Source organism: Cryptomeria japonica, chromosome 1, assembly GCF_030272615.1.
Source record: "Cryptomeria japonica chromosome 1, Sugi_1.0, whole genome shotgun sequence".
NCBI lineage: Eukaryota > Viridiplantae > Streptophyta > Pinopsida > Cupressales > Cupressaceae > Cryptomeria > Cryptomeria japonica.
The window spans coordinates 424636371-424658324 of NC_081405.1; the positions used below are offsets into that span (position 1 = coordinate 424636371).

Sequence of the window (21954 nt, forward strand, 5' to 3'; positions counted from 1 at the left end):
GGAGTGGGTTGATCGAGAAGCGCTTCCACTTATACTTGCATCTTCTTCATCGTCTACTCTTGTTTCTAAGTCAAATGTCAATTGCACATTCTGTTCCTTCAACTTTTGGTGTTGGACATTCACCGATCTGCATGTATAGGCCAAGACTTGCTTCATCAATTCTTTCAAATCTGTGACCTCCATCTCGACCCAATCGATCTTTATTTCCTTGTCTTCCTTTTCGTAGGTGGGTTGGAGACACTTGCCACTATCTTGTGCTTGATCAACAACACTAAAGACTTTGCACTTCCGAATGAAGTCAAGAGGTAGCCTAGAGTGCATCCTTCTTTTCACCTCAAAATCATTTTGAGCATTCATCCAAAAGTCCTCCAACTGCCATATATGCTTGTATTTCTTTCCAGCAACTTCCCTTATGTTATCGTAAGGATCAAAGTTATCTCTAGGACCAAATGATCTGAGTGAACAGAGAGATAATTCTTCCTCAGCATTGTCAGCTGCAAGTAGAGAAGGGCAAACTCCTATTGAATTCCCAAGTGAAATGGGGAAAGCAATGTTGGGCCCATGTTTATGCCTTTGTGCCTTGACATATGCTGCCAACTGCCTTACCACCTCAAGTAGCACCATCCTATCTGTCAGATAGCGTGGCAACATATAAGGAGGGGAAGGGCATCCTTGAATCCTTATGTAGGTAAACTTAGGGAATTGAATGAACCAAGCACCAAATTGCTTGATCAATGCTTGTGCTTTCGGAGACAACCGTCGATGAATTCCACCTTGTAAAGTCCTTGTGATATGCATGGTGAAGGCATCATTGACTCTTCTATAATGTTGCCTAGTCGGATGGTATAACTGTGTATATGACTCACAAGCTCTTATTTCTCCAGGCTCTCTTCCAAGTATGCCTCTATACACCAATCCGGCATACTCATAGTTTCTAGCAAGAGAGTATATAAGATAGGAGCTCATATAGAATGTTCTAGTGCGGATGAGCCTCCTCAGTCGTACATCTAGGCTATTGCTGATAAGTCTTGTCCAATTGATTGTATCCTTGCCATGGGTGACTGTCTCTATGAAGAAAAACATCCAATTCTCAAAGTAGAATGCTTGAGGTGCACCTACAATTTGATTGAGTAGAGTGATAAAATCCCTGAATTCATCCTTGAAATCAACTCTATGTAACCTTCCGGGCATCTTGCTCTTGTCGGGTCTACTTTCAATAGCCAATATTTGTTGATGATTCACAAACATGCTTCCGGATCATCCTCATAAATTGCTTTAGCTCCTTCTATGCTTCTACAGATATGTCCTTCGGCTCAGGTAGGTGGAAGGCTTCATTGAAAGCTGCTTTTGAAAGATAGGCAAGCACTCTTCCATCGGGTGCCTCTATTGTACTAGAGTGGAAATCATAGCGCTTGGCACATTCCATCATCAATTCATAGCATCGAACAACGAGAGGGAAGTCGGCTGCCTTGCTGATTCCATTGTCCATCATCTTCTTTGCTGTAGCCATGGCCTTGCTTGTATATGACGAGCTTCAGAATCTCTTGAAATCAATTTTTTCAAGTTTGGTATCTCCTATGTTGCTCCAACTAGAAGTGATCTTAGCTCCAACACCTCGCCTTTTGAGTCTTCCTTGATAAGTGCTTGATGTGTGCCGGCCCCACTAATTTTTGGCCCTGCCATTCTTTACCTAAGAGAGTTGTCTAAGTTAGGGTTATGGTGAAAAGCATGCAAACTATTCATTCAATGCCTATGAGTATTTAGGAATGATAATTAATGTCTTTAACATTGGCTAAGATCTATGCAAAGCCTAAGCAAATCTGAAAATGAATGATTTAGTATCACTAATTTCCTTATTTCAGAATGCTTATCTGCACTTTTCCTACTGAATTTACGATATGAAGGAGGTCTAATCTTGATAAAAATGATCAAAACTCAACATAGATCAGATCTGCAAATCACTTTTTATCAATCTGCACTTTATATTTACCTCTGATTTGGACAATTTTAACCTTGATTTGATGCTCCTAATCCAAAATATGTCTGATAATGCTTGTGAACTTCACTGATGTTGAAGGTAGATGAATGGATTTGCCTTACACTTGATGAAATTTGCTCTACTTCTAATGAAATTCGCTGCTTTGTGATGGAGTTCGCTTCTTTTATGACTAAATCTGCTCCTTTTAGGATCAAATTCGCTTCCCTTGCCGATTCTGATTGCTACTTCTGCTCTTAGAATTCGCTGCTCTGCACTTTAGAAGGAGAATTCACTGTTTCAAGGAGGAAAATGTTTTGAATTTATGATCAAATGAGCAATTTGACTTAGCATTTATGTGTGTTGGAAGGAAAAGATGCGTCTCTTGGGTTATAGGCCGACCTCCAAAGGCTTAATTTTTTTTTTGATATTGTTTCCCTAGATGGCCGACTTGTTTGGCATTCAACACATTTTCTTTTTATATTCAAGTTTTGGCGCCAAAGTGTGTTTGCTTATGATGCTGGGTGTGGTTATAGGAAAATCGTTCCCTTCCATTGGCAAAGGAAGTGAGTTCGCTTCTTTCCAATGGTAAAGGAGGCAAGTTTGCTCCCTTCCATTGGCAAAGGAAGTGAGTGAAGTAGCCATTCAGCTTGCTCTTAGCAACCTTTTCATCCATTCGTCCCTTTTCATCAATTCGAGCCTTAAGGTCTTAAGTCTTCATTTGTATAAACTCATCAAATTATCTTCAATAAGTGCCTTGGAAGCCATTTCACTCCTTTTCGATGGCAAGGGAAGCGACTTCACTCCCTTCCATGGGCAAAGGAAGCCACTTCGCTCCCTTCCAATGGCAAAGGAAGTGAGCAAAGTTCAAGCTCTCAGCGTCATTCCATCAATTTGATCCTTCCAATGAGCAAAGGTGAGGTTCCATGCTAGGTGAAGCTTTTAGAAATGCTTAAGACTTTGTGTTCCATACGTTCAAGTTCTCTAAATCCCCTTCGTGCATGCAAAAGAAGTCATGTCGCTCTCTTCTATTGGCAATGGAAGTGGTATCGCTCCCTTCCATTGGCAAAGGAAGCAAATTCGCTCCCTTTCATTGGCAAAGGAAGTGAACGAAGTTTGCACATACTTAGCCAAATTTTGAGATTGCTGGTCAAGAATCAAATTCATTGCTTTAACAAAGGCAGTATATCACAATTTAAGATGTTTTGGACCTTGTGGAAGGCAGAGGAAGGAAGTTCGCTCCCTTCCATTGGCAAAGGAAGTGACTTTGCTTCCTTCCAATGGCAAAGTAAGTGACTTCGCTCCTGTCAAGGGGCAATAGAAATTTTCATATACTTAGCTAAATTTTGCCTTTGCAACCTGCCTCTTTGCAACCTGCCTCTCGATCAAGCGCAATCAAACCTCTTGGATGATGAAAGAAACTTTGTATACTTGGTGAAAATCCAAGGGAAGCATCTAATGTCATGCTCAAATTGACACCTTACTTGAGACCTTCCATTCAATATGTTGCCACCATAAGCTTCGATCAATCAGATTGATGACGACATTGATCCTACTCACTCAAATTTGCAAGAGATGACATGCTAAAGGACTCTAGGACTTGAAGCAAAGAGGGGGTCCCCATGTTGATGGGGTGATGTTGTGAAATGGTCACAATAGTAGAAGGAAAAATGCTTGCAAATTTCACTTGAAGGGGGATTTTGGAGTTGGATCACTATGAATCCATTTCTTGTGCTCTCACATTGAGTGATGAAAAATGACACATAGAGGGGAATAAGAAAACATCTGTTCCCTTAGTTACATACATACAGAAAATATACGTTATAAATTTAAATAATTGCCCTCATTATTGAAAAAAATTAAGAAACAAAGAGTCACAAGGTTCAAACCCACAAATTTATTATTTATCTTCAATGTATATATATATATATATATATATATAGGACTTCTCCTATAACCACTTCCACCTAACTAGTAATTAACACCTAATAATAAATTAACAATATTATGTTAATTTATTAATTATTATCTATTTTCGAACACCCCCCTTTGGTGCTAACATAGAAATTTTTATGTTTGCCTCCTAATAAAGATGTTGGTTTCCATTGATAATTGTTGATTTTCCTAGGTTTTATTGGATGTATTTTAATGTATATATCTGATTCAATCTGATACTTGCATTCTTGGAATTCTATGTGTTCTCAAATTGAATAACATTATACTGTATATATTCCTTTGGAGAGGCATGTCCTTGAATGGACATGTCTCTCCTTTAATTATAATAATTTAATCAATATTATAATGTTTCATCAATCAATTATTAATTTAGAATAATATAATAGATTAATATTGAATATTAAATTTTATATGATTAATAATAATATAATAATATAACATAATAATATATTATTATTAATCAACATATATTATATGTATTTTAAATGATCATTCGACTGAAGCTACAAACATTAACACTCCCTCTTAGCTAGGAGGATGATCAGACATAATGTGTAGTGATCTCCCATGTCAACACTTATGGCCCTCACCATAGCTACACAAAACATGATTAACACTCCCTCTTAGCTAGGGAAGATAAAATCAATGCAAATGCATTAAGTCTAGATTAATTTTGGAATAGATAAAATATTATCTCACTATGATATCAGGAAGTATGGTATCAACAAGAATATCAAGGCACATGATATTCACCATAACTCAAAAATATCATCTCATGATATTGGGAGTATTTGCATCAACCATATGATGCTCATCACAGGGGACCATAGTCTCAAGGTGTGAATTTGCTTCTGTCGGCGATTCTATTCACAAGATCTTGCGTGGATTGCCTCTATCGGCAATTCTATCCATAAGCTCTTGTGTGGATTGCCTCAGTTGGTGATTCTATCCATGAGCTCTCACGTGAATTGCCTCAGTCGGCGATTCTATCCACAAGCTCTTATGTGGATTGCCTCAGTCGGCGATTCTATCCATGAGCTCTCACGTGGATTGCCTCAGTCGGCGATTCTATCCACAAGCTCTTATCAGTTTGCCTCTGCAGATGCGAAGACCAAGCAATTATATCTGCTACGTTCACCACATGTATCGTATGTAATTTTATTCAACAAGGGTGGCAGATATATATCATTTGTCTTCATTGGATCGTGCCTCCACAGGGGGTCGCGATCCTATGTGGAACCATGTGGTTCCACATAGGGTCGTGACCCCTGTGTGGAGCCACGATCCTTCTACACCAGCAGGATTACTTAAACCAAACATAACAATAACAAACTAGTATGTTAGTTTAATACTAAATTAAATCGCAAGTATAAAATCGAATTTTCTGGGCGCTAAAACAGATTACGATTTTAGAGTTACGATTGAGACTAAATTTAACACTCCCTCTTAGTCTTAGGAGTATAGACCTAAAACTTAATTTAGCTCAACACTAATCTCATGATAATTACATCACCTAGGTGTAAGAATCAGCTTGTGATTCTAAGGATATACTCACTTTGATATCCATGTTTTAAGTATTAGCCTGTGATACTAAGGATATACTCACTTTGATATCCCTGTTATAAGTATCAGCTTGTGATACTAAGGATATACTCACTTTGATATCCCTGTTATAGTATGCGCACTGACATTAATCCACTTACATAATGTCTACTATAACTTATCATATTACTGATATTCAAATTGTCTGATTTTCAGTTTATATGATCTTCCAAACATTTATAAGATCGTCACCTTACAATGTTAAAATACAAGTGTTCATTAACTAAAGAATCGCCATCCTTTAGGAATGAACACAGGGAAAGGTTACATAATTCATATACTCAAGTATATGACCAAGAAGTTTACATAATTTTAGATATCAATTACATTTTAACCATACCAAGATACCTCCTGAAGTGATCAATTTTCACTCTTGCTAGGGGTTTGGTGAGAATGTCAGCTGTCTGATCTCCTGTATTGACATATTCCAGTCTTATTACCTTTCTCTCTGTCATGTCTCTTACATAGTGATATGGGATCTCAATGTGCTTGGATCTATCATGGAAAACTGGATTCACTGAAAGTTTAATGCAGCTCTGATTGTCACAATGAATGATAGTAGGCTTCAGACTTTCACCAAACAGTCCTACTATCAATTTCCTCAACCATACGGCTTCCTTAGCTGCCATGGATGCAGCTATATATTCAGCTTCTGTGGAGCTCTGAGCTACGGATGATTGTTTTTTGCAGATCCAAGATACCATAGCTGATCCCAAGTTGAAACAACATCCTGAAGTGCTCTTCCTGTCTATCACGCTTCCAGCCCAGTCTGAATCAGAGTAGACTTAAATCCTTCATCTCAAACTCTGAAGCTAGTTCTTGTTTGCATTTTGCAATGAGATGATCTTCGCCTTTAATTAATAAGTCATCTACATATAATATGAGTATCAACATTTCACCTTTGATTATTTTGAAATACAGATTTGGATCAGCAATGTTCTTAGAGAAACCTATCTCTAATAAGTAACTGTCAATTCTTTCGTACCATGCTCTGGGAGCTTGTTTTAATCCATACAGTGCTTTCTCTAACTTGCATACATGTGTTTTAGCATTATTTACCTCATAAGTGTTTCACCTTCAATAGTGAAAATCCCTCTCAATCACTATGATCGAAATTATCACAAGTTGACTGAACCATCTTCTCCCTCTGAAGCTCAAGTTCTTGTATCAACCTCGTCCTCTTTTGAAATGTCAGACTCCCTTTGCATTTGGTCTCAATCATCAATTCGTTTATAAGCATCAATTTATTTCTCCCTTTAATTCAATTTTATTGTGCTTTCGTCCTTAAGTTTAAAACATTTCCTTTCATAAGGTGAGCCCATCTAAGAAATATCATGCATGAATCATCTCTCATCATAATTCCCTTTGAATGATGTAGAACATTTTCATAATTTTGATCAACACTTTCATTATGATCTGCCACACACAGTCGTTAATAACTTTTGCAATTTACCAAATTTATCCAATCTCTTTGGTGAGATGTTAGAAAAGCTAATTACCAACATTTCCTCCAAGTTATAACGAGATCCAACGGTTAAAACAAAAGTTATGACATTTTTCCCAAAACTGCTAACCCTAGGTAGGGTTTCAAGTGACCTGCACCAAAGTCGTCATATCTTGCACAAAACTGAATCAAATTTGATGAGATAAACATATTTGAAAACTAGAAACACAGATCTTTCCATCCATATATTATAGTCCTCATTTTGAGGCCAACCAAGGGCCGTACAATGGCATATTTCAGACTGAAAATTAAAAAAAAAACTGAATTCTCCAACCCTCTCCAACCTCCAAATTAAACTTCACAGGCCTGAGCTCTGATACCATGTTGATTTTCCCAGGTTTTATTGGATGTATTTTAATGTATATATCTGATTCAATCTGATACTTGCATTCTTGGAATTCTATGTATTCTCAAATTGAATAACATTATACTATATATATTCCTTTGGAGAGGCATGTCCTTGAACGGACATGTCTCTCCTTTAATTATAATAATTTAATCAATATTATAATGTTTCATCAATCAATTATTAATTTAGAATAATATAATAGATTAATATTGAATATTAAATTTTATATGATTAATAATAATATAATAATATAACATAATAATATATTATTATTAATCAACATATATTATATGTATTCTAAATGATCATTTGACTGAAGCTACAAACATTAACAATAATGCATCCTTACAATTTGATCAATAAATGTGCATACAAAATTTCCACAAACAATGAGTCTATATGTCAGGAATATTGCATCATATGATAATTATTTATTATATGTTTTTGTAGTTTGTTAAATAGGTTAATATAGTGTTTATATGAGTGTTTGTAGGAAGTGGAGTTGTTAAAAAAAATTGTATATTTAGAAATTGTTTCCAATAATATAGGATTTGAAAATCCTATATATAATATGTTATCAAATGAATGAAATGGAGAAAAGAAGTACCATATTTTCTTGTGTTTAATTTTTGCTGCCAAAAATCTGTGTTACTATAAACAAATGTCCCTATTAAATCCTTGTTTCACGATGAAAATCTAATTCTTTTCATCTGCTATTATACATTTACAGAAGAGGCTCTAATATCTGTTGTATGGAAAATATTAAAATCATTCCAAATGCTTCTTTTATAAAAAGATGTTTATATTTTTTTTCAAATATATTACCTTATAGATCCAGTACTGTTTACTATACAATACTCTGGATGCAAATAAGGACATGCTTAATTACATGTCTTTAAAAGTTGCAAATATGGGCACACACAAATGCCTGCAACACCTTTGTACTGGTGACACACACAGCTAGCCACAAATGATTAGCTGGACTTGGCCTTACTGATCTTTACTATATCCTGTAAATGGGGACAAACTCAACTATTCACAATAAGTGTGGCATGGGTCATTGCTTGACATATATGATGTTCTTCAGTTGACCTGGGTTTTACTGAAAACCTGTTTCTGAGCCAAAACTACCAAACCAATTACTTTAATTTCTGAGCTAACAGTGAACCTCAAGGTTGGAAGTTATCCTGCATCTTCCTATTGCCCTCTAGTCTCCTCTGTTTCTAAACACCAGAAAGCACCTCACTCTCCACCTGTGCATTGATGTTGGTTACAAAAATGCCTCTTCACCCACTCTCTGTCAAATCTTCTCCTTGTCACTTGATTTCAATCTGGGAAACGGATTTGATGGAACTTTTAATTGATGGACACAGTAATATTTGCTCTCAAGTACTCTCACTAATCTTGCTTCAGCATTTAGCCCTTTATAGCCAACCACTATATCTGTTCTACAGGTGTTGTCACAACATTCAACAAACCTTATTCAATCAGAACCAAAAACATAGGTAACAGATGTAATACTTTCATCAAACGCGTAATTATCACAATTACGATTGAATATAATAATTAATTCTTAAAAATGGAGTTATCAATAATCTATTTCATTGGGTCAGGAACAGATGAGTTATTCACTAGTTAGTTACATGATATCAGTGAGGAATCTATTATTTAAACTTATGAAAATAATGTAGCCTAGCCGCTGTGCTAAATTTTAGTCGCTGTAACTAAAAGTTTCCCTCTTGATACTATTCATATGACCTTTGAAATCATGCACTTTGTAAATCCACCTTATTTGATGTGCAGTTGCCATATTGACAGTTTTTGTAGTCTTATATGATATTATCTGTATAGAGTGTTTTCCGTTTGCTTGCTCTTAATTGGAATTATTCAAGTGTTAGAGAGTAAAACACGTAAACTGGTTGCCGGTTGCAATCACAAGATCTCTTGATAATTTTATTTATAAACGATTTTATATATTACTATTGAATTCTGGTTTGTTTTAGTAAGCTGAGGGAAAAATCAGCAGCTTGAGTAGGTCATAAATTATCATGTCTTGTAGCAGACTAGCTGGATTATTTGGTCTGGTTAAAATTTACTCTTAGAAGTCATACTGACTAAAGAGTGATCAATAATCAATTTCGTTGTGCCAGAACCAGGTGACTTATGTACAATTTTCCTAAAACAGTTTTAATGAGGAATACTTTATTTTCATAAATTAATGTGAAATATGTAGCCAGACTGCTATGATAAAATTTATTCTCTGTAGCTATCATTTTCCATCTCAATACTATTCTATGAACCTTGAAATCGTGCTACCTTAATTGCTCTTTTGTACAGTATATCAACAAAAGATTTTTCGACTTCTAAATTACATAACATATATTAACAATGACATTTTGCAATTAAAATATATGAAAAATTAAAAGGAGTGAAGCTAAATAGCAGCAGTCTGCTATTGATTGTATGTTTTTAATTTTCAATTTCCTTCATGCAACTACTCTATGCAAAAGTGTTCAATATATCAGTACAAAATTTCAAGAAAAACCTGTGGTAGAGATTTTTGAAGCCCTTAAGGTTTTAGATCAGTGGATGTGATCCATCATTACGGTGATGTTAAATCATTAAGGGTGATCTGAAATGTTGATGGTTTCAAATTTGTTTATTATGACTGTCCTGAAGCTTTGTACTATCATTGTGTACTGCAGAAGCCTGAAACACTGATTCCATGTACTGATTTATATTTCCATGAAATTCATATTTGTGATCTATTATCATGGTTCAAATATCACATTGGATTCCTCACAGCAAAATTGACACTTGTGTTGCAGACATTGCATAATTAGAGTCATTGAACAATATTTCGTTTTTGATTTTGTCAATTATGTATGGTCGATTTCATATCTAAATTTCCGAAGCAAAGTGTCTAATATGTATCTCTACTTGTTTATTTTCCTTGCTTGACTATTGTTTTTATCATGTGATATTTAAGCCCATTTGATGCTTTGGCATTTTAATACACGCGTTTGTTTTGTCAAACAGAGTGAACAACTTCCATTGGTTGGAAATAAAGCACCTGATTTCGAAGCAGAGGCTGTTTTTGATCAAGAATTTATCAAGGTATTGCATTATGAATGAGTTGTATTTATTGATCTAAATAACTGATGTTGCTCAATTTGTAGTTGTTTATTAGTAGCTGGGACAATTTGTTGACTGTGTATGTGCACACATGTGCATGCACAGCATTAGATTTCTTTACTTTGGACTAGTCAAGGTTCTAAGATTGATTTGCTTCTTGTGTTTGATTTGTAGAATACTTTTATCTTTTTAAAGTAATTAATTGGGTTAGAGGAATTTTTCTTTGATTTTGCTATTCTGTTGGCCACTGTTGTCCGACATCCTTTCTTTGGAGGTAACAAACCCAAATCCACCTCCATCTCACTCTCAACCCCTTTAACTGAGGGAAAATTCTCTTTCAAAGAGAGGGTCATGGATCCCCTGAAACATTTCTGAACATTCAGCATCATTGGTTGAGGCGACAGCCATAAATTTGAGCATAGCTTCTCATAATAGCTCAGAACATACTGTTATCACATCAGTAAGGTCCTCCATTGACATCTGCTTGCTAGCATCTCTTTGCCCCACAGGAGAAGTAGGCCTTGCCAGCAAAGTCGGTACACAAGTAGAGGGAAGTGGCACCATGCTGGCTGAACCCTACACACCAATACAGATATCGACCACAATAACAGTTGCTTGATCCCCCTTACTACCTAATGGCATCACCAGACTACAAGGTGCATAACCTAAAGATCCCTCCCACAATCTGACCTTGAGGGGAAGCATTCTGCCACCAAGCTACCTTGCCAGCTTTTCTTTTTGATTTAGAGCACCCATTAGACAATGTCCACCCCTAAACATTTCCAACATTGAAATACCTGCTTCTCTTAATCCAGGGGTTGCATCCAAATGTCCTTACCTACTTTTAGACCTATGTCAACAGGGAGGCCCAGAGAAAAATTTAACTCCACCAGGTTACACACGTTGAATGTGTGCCCTTAGTGTTTAGGGGAAATGTCCATAAAGTCTAAAAAATATTCAATGCATTCCAAAATAGAGTGAAGCCAAAACTGTAGAGGCAGTTTTGGCAATCTGACCCATACAAGTATGCAATCTTCAAATTTTCTGTTACTGGATTGAATCTTTGGAACCAAGGCTTCATAAAATGTCGACCTTTCTTTAAAGTCCTACCTCTGTCCTCTAAATAATCACCATCGAAAACAAAAAATCATTGTGCACAAGGAGAAATCACTACAGGATCTATAAGAAAGGGTTGCCATGTAGAAATTACCCATTTGTTTAACTTTGGAAGGCTTGTCCAATGATTATTGCTAAGTCATTATTGAATTGACAAATCAGCAACATCTCTGAGCAGTACTCAATCTCTTCCTCTGCTTCCTCTCCCAACTCTAGAGTTAACATTTTTTCAGCAGCCTTATTGAGTCCAGCATCCCCTTTCCTTTCATTATGCTTACCTCTTGCATAATAGCCTTTGCAGCAGAGGTAGAGGGCTTAATCCCTCCCACCACAGCAGCGAAGGAGCGTGCAAAGAGGGCAAGCTCCTTTATTCCCATTTGCAATATTCTTCTGCTTTCCTTCCGCACCCTGCTTAGCTCTTACCAAAACTTCCATTGACAGGGTAAATGCCACTACTTTACCTGGAAATTTTCCATCCTCTCTCTCCGAACAGCCTAAAGAACCATCTGCAACCTTTGCATCAATCTTCTTGCCAACTCTTCCAGAGCAGCTTCCAAACCCAGTAACGGATTCTCTTTAGATTTCTGCAAGCTAAATGCAACAGTGGTGGCCCCATGATTAGGATAAGCAGCTGAAGCAGGCTTCATTGCCATGGTCCTTTAGAATAAGAAATTTAATTAGCACAAAAGGTAGAGATGATTTGTAGAATGCTTTGTCCACAATTATAAACTGAATTTCTGGATACATTTGAATCAGACAACTAGATGAGTATTGCACACAGCTAACTCCCTGCTACATTTCAATCTCAATTGCCTTCGCAAACTGAAGAACAAGTGTTGATTCCAAACTAGAGAAGACCGTAAAAAGAATCCAACTTACTAAAATAAAATATTCAATTAATAAAATATTCAAATTTTACAAAAATTGGGATGTTATATTCTGCAACAGTAATTTTCTTAAATATTGAAAACAAATCCATTTGAAATCAGATAGTTATTCTAAACAGTCAAGTTCATATTGATTCCTAAAATAGACATAAGCCACCATTCAATGGGCATCCCTGGGATTTGACAGGTATCTCAGGCATTTTGGGGATGGGCGGATGGGAATAAATATTTCCCAGCCATCTGCACACCTTAAAAACAGATCACAGCTGATATCCCCAAAGTTTTCTCTGCATGGTTTTGAAGAATAGTGAAATTAAGACACAAATTTTTAAAGAAACAAGTAAAATTGCAGAAGTCTAGCTCTTTTCCAGAGAGGTGACTTGATAGATTCTATTAGTGCTTTGTTTTTGTTTAAACAGATTATTATTGATTAATTAAATAAATTTTTACAAGTTGCAGAGCTGTGCCCAGGGGCCAGAACTATTTTAGAAGTTCTGTAAGTACAATTGAGAAAAAATTAATTCATGGTTACCACAAAATTGTTTGCATACAGAAAAGAGTGGTCGAGTACATATAGCAATTATACATCTGTTCATATGGGGAATACAATAACCTTGATCCCGTTTGAATATGAAAAATGAACAGAATTCTTTGTTTTGCCAGATATAATCTTTGAACACTGTAGCATTCTGTGTCTGTGTGTCCTTTTTATGCAGACTTGACTGATACATTGCAAAATTAATTTTGATTTTCAAATTTTAATGTCATGGATGGTCATTAGTATATTTTTTATACGTAGATACCATATTGGTATTTAAATTTAAATTTTCATTTTTACCCCTTTTTAATTTCATTCAATGTTGGATCATTGATGTTGTTTATTTTCAGCTCAATGTTGGATCATTGATGTTGTTTATTTTCAGCTCAATGTTGGATCATTGATGTTGTTTATTTTCAGCTCCTTTTATTATAACATGTATTTTTTTGGTAATTTTTAGATATTTTTTTATACATATTCCAAGTATTTGTCTCCAAAACTGGAAGTTTTTCATTGTCTGCTCAAGCATGTTCACTTGTCCAGGAAAGTAGGAGAGACACTGACACAAACTTACAAATTTATAAGTAGAGCCCACATTCTATGGATTATGACCATGTCACATAATGTCATAAAATTGGACAAAAGAAGTTGCATTTGAAGGTCTTGTTGATGCATTTTCCAGATCCAGATCCCTGTTTATGTTTATCCAAAGAACTTCTCATCTCTAATGTTTTCTTCTTAAATGCTGTATTATTCTTGTCTGTAGCAATGCCAATAGTTCTCTTGCTTAATTTTTTTACAACATATTCAGATATTTATATCATATCAGTGGCCATAAACTTTATCTCTTATATGCTATTGAGTTAGCTTGTTCCTTTTCTTGTAATGTGTAGTCAACCACTCTGGGATCATTGCATGTTTGTTTCAAAACTTTGATGGCGAGCCTATGTAGGTAGGGAGATCAGCTACCCAAGCTTTCTACCATGCACCAAGCATGTATGTATAGATAGCAATTAATTAAAAACCACAAATCATGTTTGTGAAATAGAACAATTAGCCCGTGCAAATGATATTAGAAGTGTTAAAAAACTGATAAAGATACTTGTAAGACAATCTTCATTGTCTGAACTGACATATTATATCCAAATAGGTCCTCAACATTCTCCTGTTTTCTAGTTGGACGTGTTAAACTTTGGCCAGTTTATAAAGGAATATACTCTAAATGCACATTGGAACTGACTTATCATCACTATCAAATTAAGAATGGAGTTATGATAAAAGTGCAAAGGCAGTGCCTAGCAACATTTAAAAGTGTAGGAATTTAGTACTGCTATTTCAAGTCAATAATTCCATTAGGGCACGCGGTTATTCTTCGAGCACCACATTTAGCTTGGTCCAATCCATGGCTTGACAGTTATAGTTGAATTTACTAAATAATGAAAGGATATTGTGTGTTTTCATTTGTTTTTCAAAATCTTTTTTCTAAATTTTGAAATAGCAGTGTACTTTCTTTATTGTAAAGTGGAGTTCGAGATTTAGCAATGCGTATTTTGGTCTATTTGATGCCTTGCAAAGCACCTGAACATTTTGTAGTTTGCAGAAGAAGGTTGATGCAATTAAGATTTGGTAGCAGGATTTTTGCTTATGCATAGTTTGTAGGAGGGAGAAATAACAGCAAGTACATTCCTGTAGGAAAATTGGCTTAGTTATTTTCTTTTTGTTTGTGCAGGTCAAGCTATCTGATTACATCGGGAAGAAATATGTTATTCTATTCTTCTATCCTTTGGACTTCACCTTTGTCTGCCCCACAGGTGTTCATCTCTTGGAATACATGTATTTGCATTACTTGAGAAGAACTTAAACATTTCATAATTTAGAAATAGAGATTATATGTTTATATAATTCAAGATCAGGGGTACATAATCTTCTGTTTTTTTCTTATCTGTATTGCAGAAATCACTGCTTTTAGTGATAGATACTCAGAGTTTGAGAAGTTGAACACAGAAATACTTGGGGTTTCTATTGATAGTGTGGTAAGTGTTATGCTAAATTTGTCTTAGCAGCTAATTTTGGAGAATTCAATTATTTTATTATGAACCTATGTGAATTTGTAGCCCATGCTGTTTTGGATGAACATAAATATTGCACTCTAGAACACTCTTTTAAGAATAGGTACATTCTTTTTTCCAAGTGTATGCAACTGCCATTTTGCAGATGCTTTGATCAAACAGGAGCATCTGTAAACCAGCAGGAATTTTCTTGTTTGAATCTTGATACATAGAAAATGTTAGCATTAACTGAAGGATAATATCTTGTGCGGTGATTGAGAATATATCATATCATCCTTGTCTTGCTTTTATTACCAAAAGGATTCTCTGAAAAAAGCTTGATAGAAGTTTAAAGCACTTTAGCATCTGGTGTGAACCCCTGAAACTGGGCATGTTGGTGCAAGGATATGTATGGTGTGAGGGTGCATAGCATGCATATCTCTTGAAAATTAGGTACACAATAACATTAAACCTGAAGACATCAATCATCAGACTTGAAAGTCAAAAGATGAAACAATAAGATCATCCTAAAATTGCTAATGTTGAAACACAATGACATCTAGATTTTTGTTTCAAAAATGAATACCAGAGGAAACAATTTCAGTAATTCATGTTATTATTTTATTTTAATAACATAAATTTAAGACATCTTTGATGTCACAAGCCGAGTGCAAATTAAATATAATGTCCAAAGTGTACAAAAAAATGTTTGTTATATTAAATATAAGTTGAATTTACAAATCATGTAGCTGTCATATTTTTTTTTTTTTAATAAGTAAATAGCTGCAGAGGGGCAGCACCCTTGTATTAATCATGTAGCTGTCATATTTTTAATATTTATCATGAAACTTGATAATGTCAAAGTTGAAACTTAAAACAATAGATCTCCACAAAAAATATTAAGGTTGAAACATGGTGACATCTAGATGTATGTCCCAAAAATGAAAACCTGAGCAAACAATTTCAATAATTTATATCATATTTTTTTGAATTTGAAAGGTAAATTGATGGTTATATAGTGGTCCTCAACCTTAAAAGACATAAGAAAATACGTAAGGAGCTTGAACATCCAGAGACTACAAAAGTGGGAAGGCTAAGAGAAACACCATCATAACTATACCATCAAATGCAACCCAAGGTGCAAACAAAATACGGACCACAGCCCTAATAACTACATCTCCAATTACAACGACCCAAAAAGAAGTCAAACATCCTCTTTGGTTGCCGCTTGGACCTCCTGGCCCAAGGAAGGGTCACCTCTTAGTTTGAGAAACTCCACCATTAGATCTTGTAGATAAGGTAAACAAACTTGATATCTCTTAAGCAATAGTAGCGTTCTGTTTACATGGCATTGAGACATTATGCAAATGGAATTCAATTACCTGGGTTTAAAACAGGAAAACCTTGGTAGAAGTTTACTAACTAAAAATTGAATGTTATTTTAATGAAAATAGAGAAAATTTTGATTTTACTATTCATGTCAAATATAGTGCATAGGGATTAGAAATAAATATAAATCACCTCTGAGCTTGAGAAACTCCACCATTAGAAACTGTAGATATGACAAAGAAACTTGATATCTCTAAGCCATAGTAGCATTCTGTTTACATGGCATTAAGACAATGTGCCAATGGAATTCAATTACCTGGGTTTAAAACAGGAAAACCCTGGCAAAAGTCAACGAACTAAAAAAAGAATATTTTTAGAGAATATTGATTTTACTTTTCATGTCAAATATAGTGCATAGAGATTAGAAATAAATATAATGTATCAAATAAATCCGTTATAAAAAAATGATCTTTTAAATACAATTATTTTACTTTTGCCTGAGGATTTTTGTTCTAAAATATGCTGTTGCCCCTAAAATACCAGGTAAGTGCTATTGTCATTGAACACAATGTATTATTTTACAATGACCCAACGTTTCATATTGAACCCTCATTAGTATAATATAATCAATAAAAACCCTCATTAGTGTACAAGATTTTAACTAAAAAAGTAGCTATATAAAGTTAAATTTGAGAAGTTAAAAAGCCCTAGCCATTAAAGCTAAACTTAAGATTTTCAATCTTTCCATACCTTTATGTTTGTTCTTTAAAGTGTAAAATCAAGACAAAAAGAGGAAAGATGTACATAAAAAATCTCAGAACCACTTTTTGAAAAATTCGAGAAAAACTTGGGCATTGACATGACAAATGTGGCAGGTGGTGATTGTCGGGGGTTAATCATGAATTTGGAGTCTAATGGTACTATTCTCTAGGCATCTACTGTGCAAAATGACACATTGGCTATCCATTTACAATGCCAAATCATGGTAGTAAGTGGCTAGTTCAACGTGCTTCCGGGATAGGGATTGAAATTCACTTTGCAGCTCTGCTAACTCCTCCACTTGAGTTTGGTTGGGGGCATCACCCATCTTGACCATCCCCTACTTTGAACTCTCATAGAGGAGAACATTGTTTTCTCTGAGAAGACTGTGTTTGAGCATTCAATCCATTGTCCCTGATTCTGGAGTCCTGGTGCCCAATTTATTGATAAAATATTCCAAGATAAAGGCTCCAGTGCAGGGGACTCCCATATTGCTTAGTCTGTCAGTGCCCAAAATTTCCTTATTTTTTTTGATTAATAGGCAAATGTGGCTTTTCAAAAGGGTTCAAACCCTTTTACATTAAGCAGGAGAAAAATTAGACAAGATCACATACAATAATGAAAAACAATAAACCAGGATCAACATCACATACAATTATGAAAAATAATGAGCCAGGACGAACAACTAAGATCAACTGAGACCAAGTTTTAAACAAACGACATTAAAAACAAACGTGACAACAGACAAACAACAAGATCATATAGAGACTCCACAACATTCCATTTCTCTCTTAGAAATTTTAAATGATCCTCCACCACCTCCATATTTAGATCTTCTGAAGCTTTTTCCTTCTCCCTCTTTTGACTTCTCATTCCTTTACTTGTTCCAACTTTTGAAAATTCTCCTTTCTTTTAAGCATATTTTCCTAGTGCGTGGTGATACTAGCACAGCTTAGTATGTAATTTTGGTCTTGCTAAGCTGAATGGCCTTATTCAGAGTGACATTCAAGGTTCCCCTTTGATATGATAAACATCCTTGAGCAGGTTCCCATGATCCATGTTAAATTTAGCCAAACTTGGGTTTGGGACAGATCCCCATTGACGACTTGGTGCAGCTGGTCCATTCTTGTTTTCATTCTTTCATTCTCTGTGCAGAAAACCTGTTCTAATATGATTTGTGGCACAGTCCTGCACAAATTGCCCCCACTTAATACACTGTGGACATTGCACACTAGTTTGACCTTTGTAGTCACATTGTATTTATTGCAACCTTACCACTCGTGTTTTGAAGTATATTTGTTATATCTTCTTAAAATTAGAACTACTTGAAAGCACACCTTTATTGTTTTATGACTTTGGAAGTGTAGTGGGTGGGGTTGGCTTCCCCCCTTGAGCAAAGACCGCTCTGATTCTCTGGGTTTCCAAATTACACAAGGAATCTTTTATAGAAGGTTCTGTGACATGGCCAATCTAATAGCAAATATCAACCTTTAATGTTAAGCATTGTATATGGACACGTAGGATAATTTATGCAATTATAAATTAATTTTGTTTGACGAAATAATTTAAGGAGCCATGCCACACAATATCTAAAGCTAGGATACCACATAAGGACAGTTGGCTGTTGTCAGTCTCCCATCTTAGAATCAATACTCTCTAGTTCTTTTTGCCCTGTGGTATACTCCTTATATTATTTCATTATCCAGAGTACATGTTATCTTAGATTTAGATATTGTCAACTATTGTCACTGGAGTTAGAATCATCTTTCTTTCTTTTCCGAGAGCTTGAAGATGTTTTTTTTTTCATTTTTGATGCTCATGGCTCTATTAAATGCATTTTTTTTTAGGTTAAAGTGGCAACATCTTTATCTTCCTCCGCTGCGAGGGTACTAGCCCATTCAATTTACCATCATTTTAACAAATCCAATAATAATATCTTTTCATTTACTTAGCAGTTTATTAAGCCTATGATTATATGGTTGGGTATTTTCATGCTTACCTTGTTTGATATTGAAAATTTCTGGTACAATTTCATTCTCATCTTGAAGAAGCCTAAATCCTTTGTAAAACATCTATTTATCCTAAGAGCACTTGTCAGTTGGTGGTGCATCAGCAAACTAGTCAATTGCCACCCCTTAGAATGTGGCTGGAAATGACTGCACCCAATGGCATGTATCTGTTTGTCTGTTCACCACTTAGATGGTTATGCATATTCTATAATGGCGCATTAGATTTTTAGACCACTGGCCAATACATTTTAGTTCTCAGAATTTGGATAATGTTGCAGAGCAACCGTTTTTCATTGTCATTCTTAATATGACTGCAATGGTAGGATTCTCCTCCTCAAGAAGGTATGTCCAAGATGTTCCTTGGCTCATCTGGCACTGTTAGACACGTTAAAATCTTTCGCCTTTCTATGGTTTGCAAAAATTTTCTGCTACTTTGGCTGCCTTCAAACTCTTGTTATTCAGGTCCAATTCTTTGCAGTACTGTCGTTGGTTCACTATCTTCTAATAGAAGTTCTTTGATACCATAAATATAAGCTGCTTTGTCTTCTAATGAAAGGGACTCTTTTCATCTCAGAATAAAGATTTCCCCCAACACGAGGGGGCTTGGATGATACGTGTGATTTGGTAGAAACCTCTTTAGCATCCTATAATCTAACTGGGTTCACAAGGTCTCTAGTTACTTTCTCTAGAGGGAGAGTTGCCTAGCAACTTCTAACTACTTTACCCTTGTGAGTGGTGTGCCTCTTAATGTGTTACTTGAATTCTATATCTGTCTAGGCTTTTCCTTTGCTGTGTGCTGCTGCTTTTGCTCTGAAATTGTTTTTATTGATTTCTATGGTTGGTTGTGTCTCCCAGTCTTTCTTTGTTCTTCTTCTGCCAGTTTGGTTGATCTTTCATTTCATGGTTCACTTCCTTACCACATTATCTAGCTCTACAACCTTTTTTCAGCTTAGTAACATTGTTTTTCAGAATTCGACATTGGCCTTCAAGTCATTTCTCTTCATCTTGAGGGCGCATTTCTATGTATTATTGTAAGATTTATTGTCTTCATGCTTCCATGGATTCTTATGGCATGAAGGTCTTTAAAAGTGATGTAGTGCCTCTGCTAGGAGTTTGGCAGATTCACTACTCTTTGTTATTAGTTGAAATTACATTTATCTCAGATTATGGTTCGTTTTGCACTGCTGCCTTGGCTTTAAAATTGTTACAACTTCTAATGAATTTTCTATAGTTGGCTGCTTCTTGTAGACTTGTAAATTAGATCGTTTTAATTTTGTGGTTCATTTTCTTATCACATTGCCTTATCTTACCTCCTTTGGTTGGACTCAGTGGCATTGATTTCTTGGATTTCAGTTTTAGTCTTCTAGTTGTTTCTCTTCTTTTTGATACCATAGCTAACAATACTAACTAATCTTGACTAGCACAAACAAGACTATGAAAACAACATGAACAACCCATAATTTTCATGTAGCTGAACCATAGATATCACATACACATACTGATAAATCATAAGATACCCAAAGCCAGAAACATAAATACAGAAATCATCCTAGCTTAGGGCATTTCAGATACACCCACCTGTGAAGGCCAGCTATAGGAGGCAATTTCCATCTGTTAGGCACATGACTACGAAGTTAATTCCTGGACACATTAATTGACTCCACAGGAAGCACTTCTGTTTCTGACACAGCACCAAAATCATGAAACTTGATCCCTTTTAGCAGCTCCACTCATCTCATTGTACACTGAATACTCTCACCTTCCAACTTTGGTAGAGTGTACCCACTAGCTACCTCTAAAATGCCATTGTGGTTTAATACCACCAGATGCTTTAACACTAGGCTTAATTCTTTGCGATACACATCTAGAGATCTCAGATGTTGCATTAGAGTCAACACAAGCATTAAGAATCCTGGTGTCAATTGCCTAAGGTATATCGATAACTGAAGCACACGACTCTTGCTCTTGATCAGCCTGTAAGATCCTCTGTCATTTCATCTTCCTCCCTTTCCGAGTTTATAAGATGCTCCTCCAAATTAGCCTTAATCTTATTGTTTTCCACTGCCACCTTAAGCTTTTGTTTGAAATTTCCCACTATTGAAGCTCGTGACTACACTACCTTTGTCATTAATGTCATTAGGACCCAAGGCAAGCAATTAAAATTATTGAAGTCTGTGGTCAGACAGTCTATCATGCTGAAGTGGATCCCTGGGGAACCCTTCCCACCCCATCACCATCCAGCCACTAGCAACTAATACATCTAAACTATTGCATAGCCCCAGCAGAATGGCACACAAACACCAAATGTCTGCAGTTACAAATGGCCTAACTGTTCATAAAGACGATGTAACACATACCACCACAGCCAACAATTGATAATAGCAAAACAAGTTGGCAGGATGGGTTCTTCATCATAAACACATACAAGCTTTGAAGTTGACACATTTCCTTATGTACCCTTTCACTTTCTTTAAACCTATCGTAAAGGTTGATATCCAATGATGGATCATGGATTATAAAATCATATCAGTACTGGTGAAAATGGTTTGAAATGTGGTTGCTTACTTAAATCACTTGGTATTACTTTTGATTACATAAGATATAGGCAGCATAAATTTTTATTTGCACTTCTTCTACTTTCTAATATTTAATTAAGATCATTTGAAAAATATGTTGCTTACAAGAGGGTCTAAGTTAATAACTTTTTTGTAAAGGTGGGGGAAAAACTTTTTTATCTGTAAGCACAT

General features: G+C 35.5%; 1 protein-coding gene across 1 annotated transcript in view; it reads left to right on the plus strand.

Annotated features, from left to right (window-relative positions):
- Window positions 1-21954, plus strand: part of LOC131065191 (2-Cys peroxiredoxin BAS1, chloroplastic) — a 44455-nt gene that overhangs the window by 17126 nt on the left and 5375 nt on the right. The window contains exons 2-4 of the mRNA XM_057999649.2: window positions 10426-10503; window positions 14792-14873; window positions 15016-15095. Of these exons, the coding sequence (XP_057855632.2) occupies window positions 10426-10503; window positions 14792-14873; window positions 15016-15095 (240 nt within the window). The remainder of the gene's footprint in view (window positions 1-10425; window positions 10504-14791; window positions 14874-15015; window positions 15096-21954) is intronic.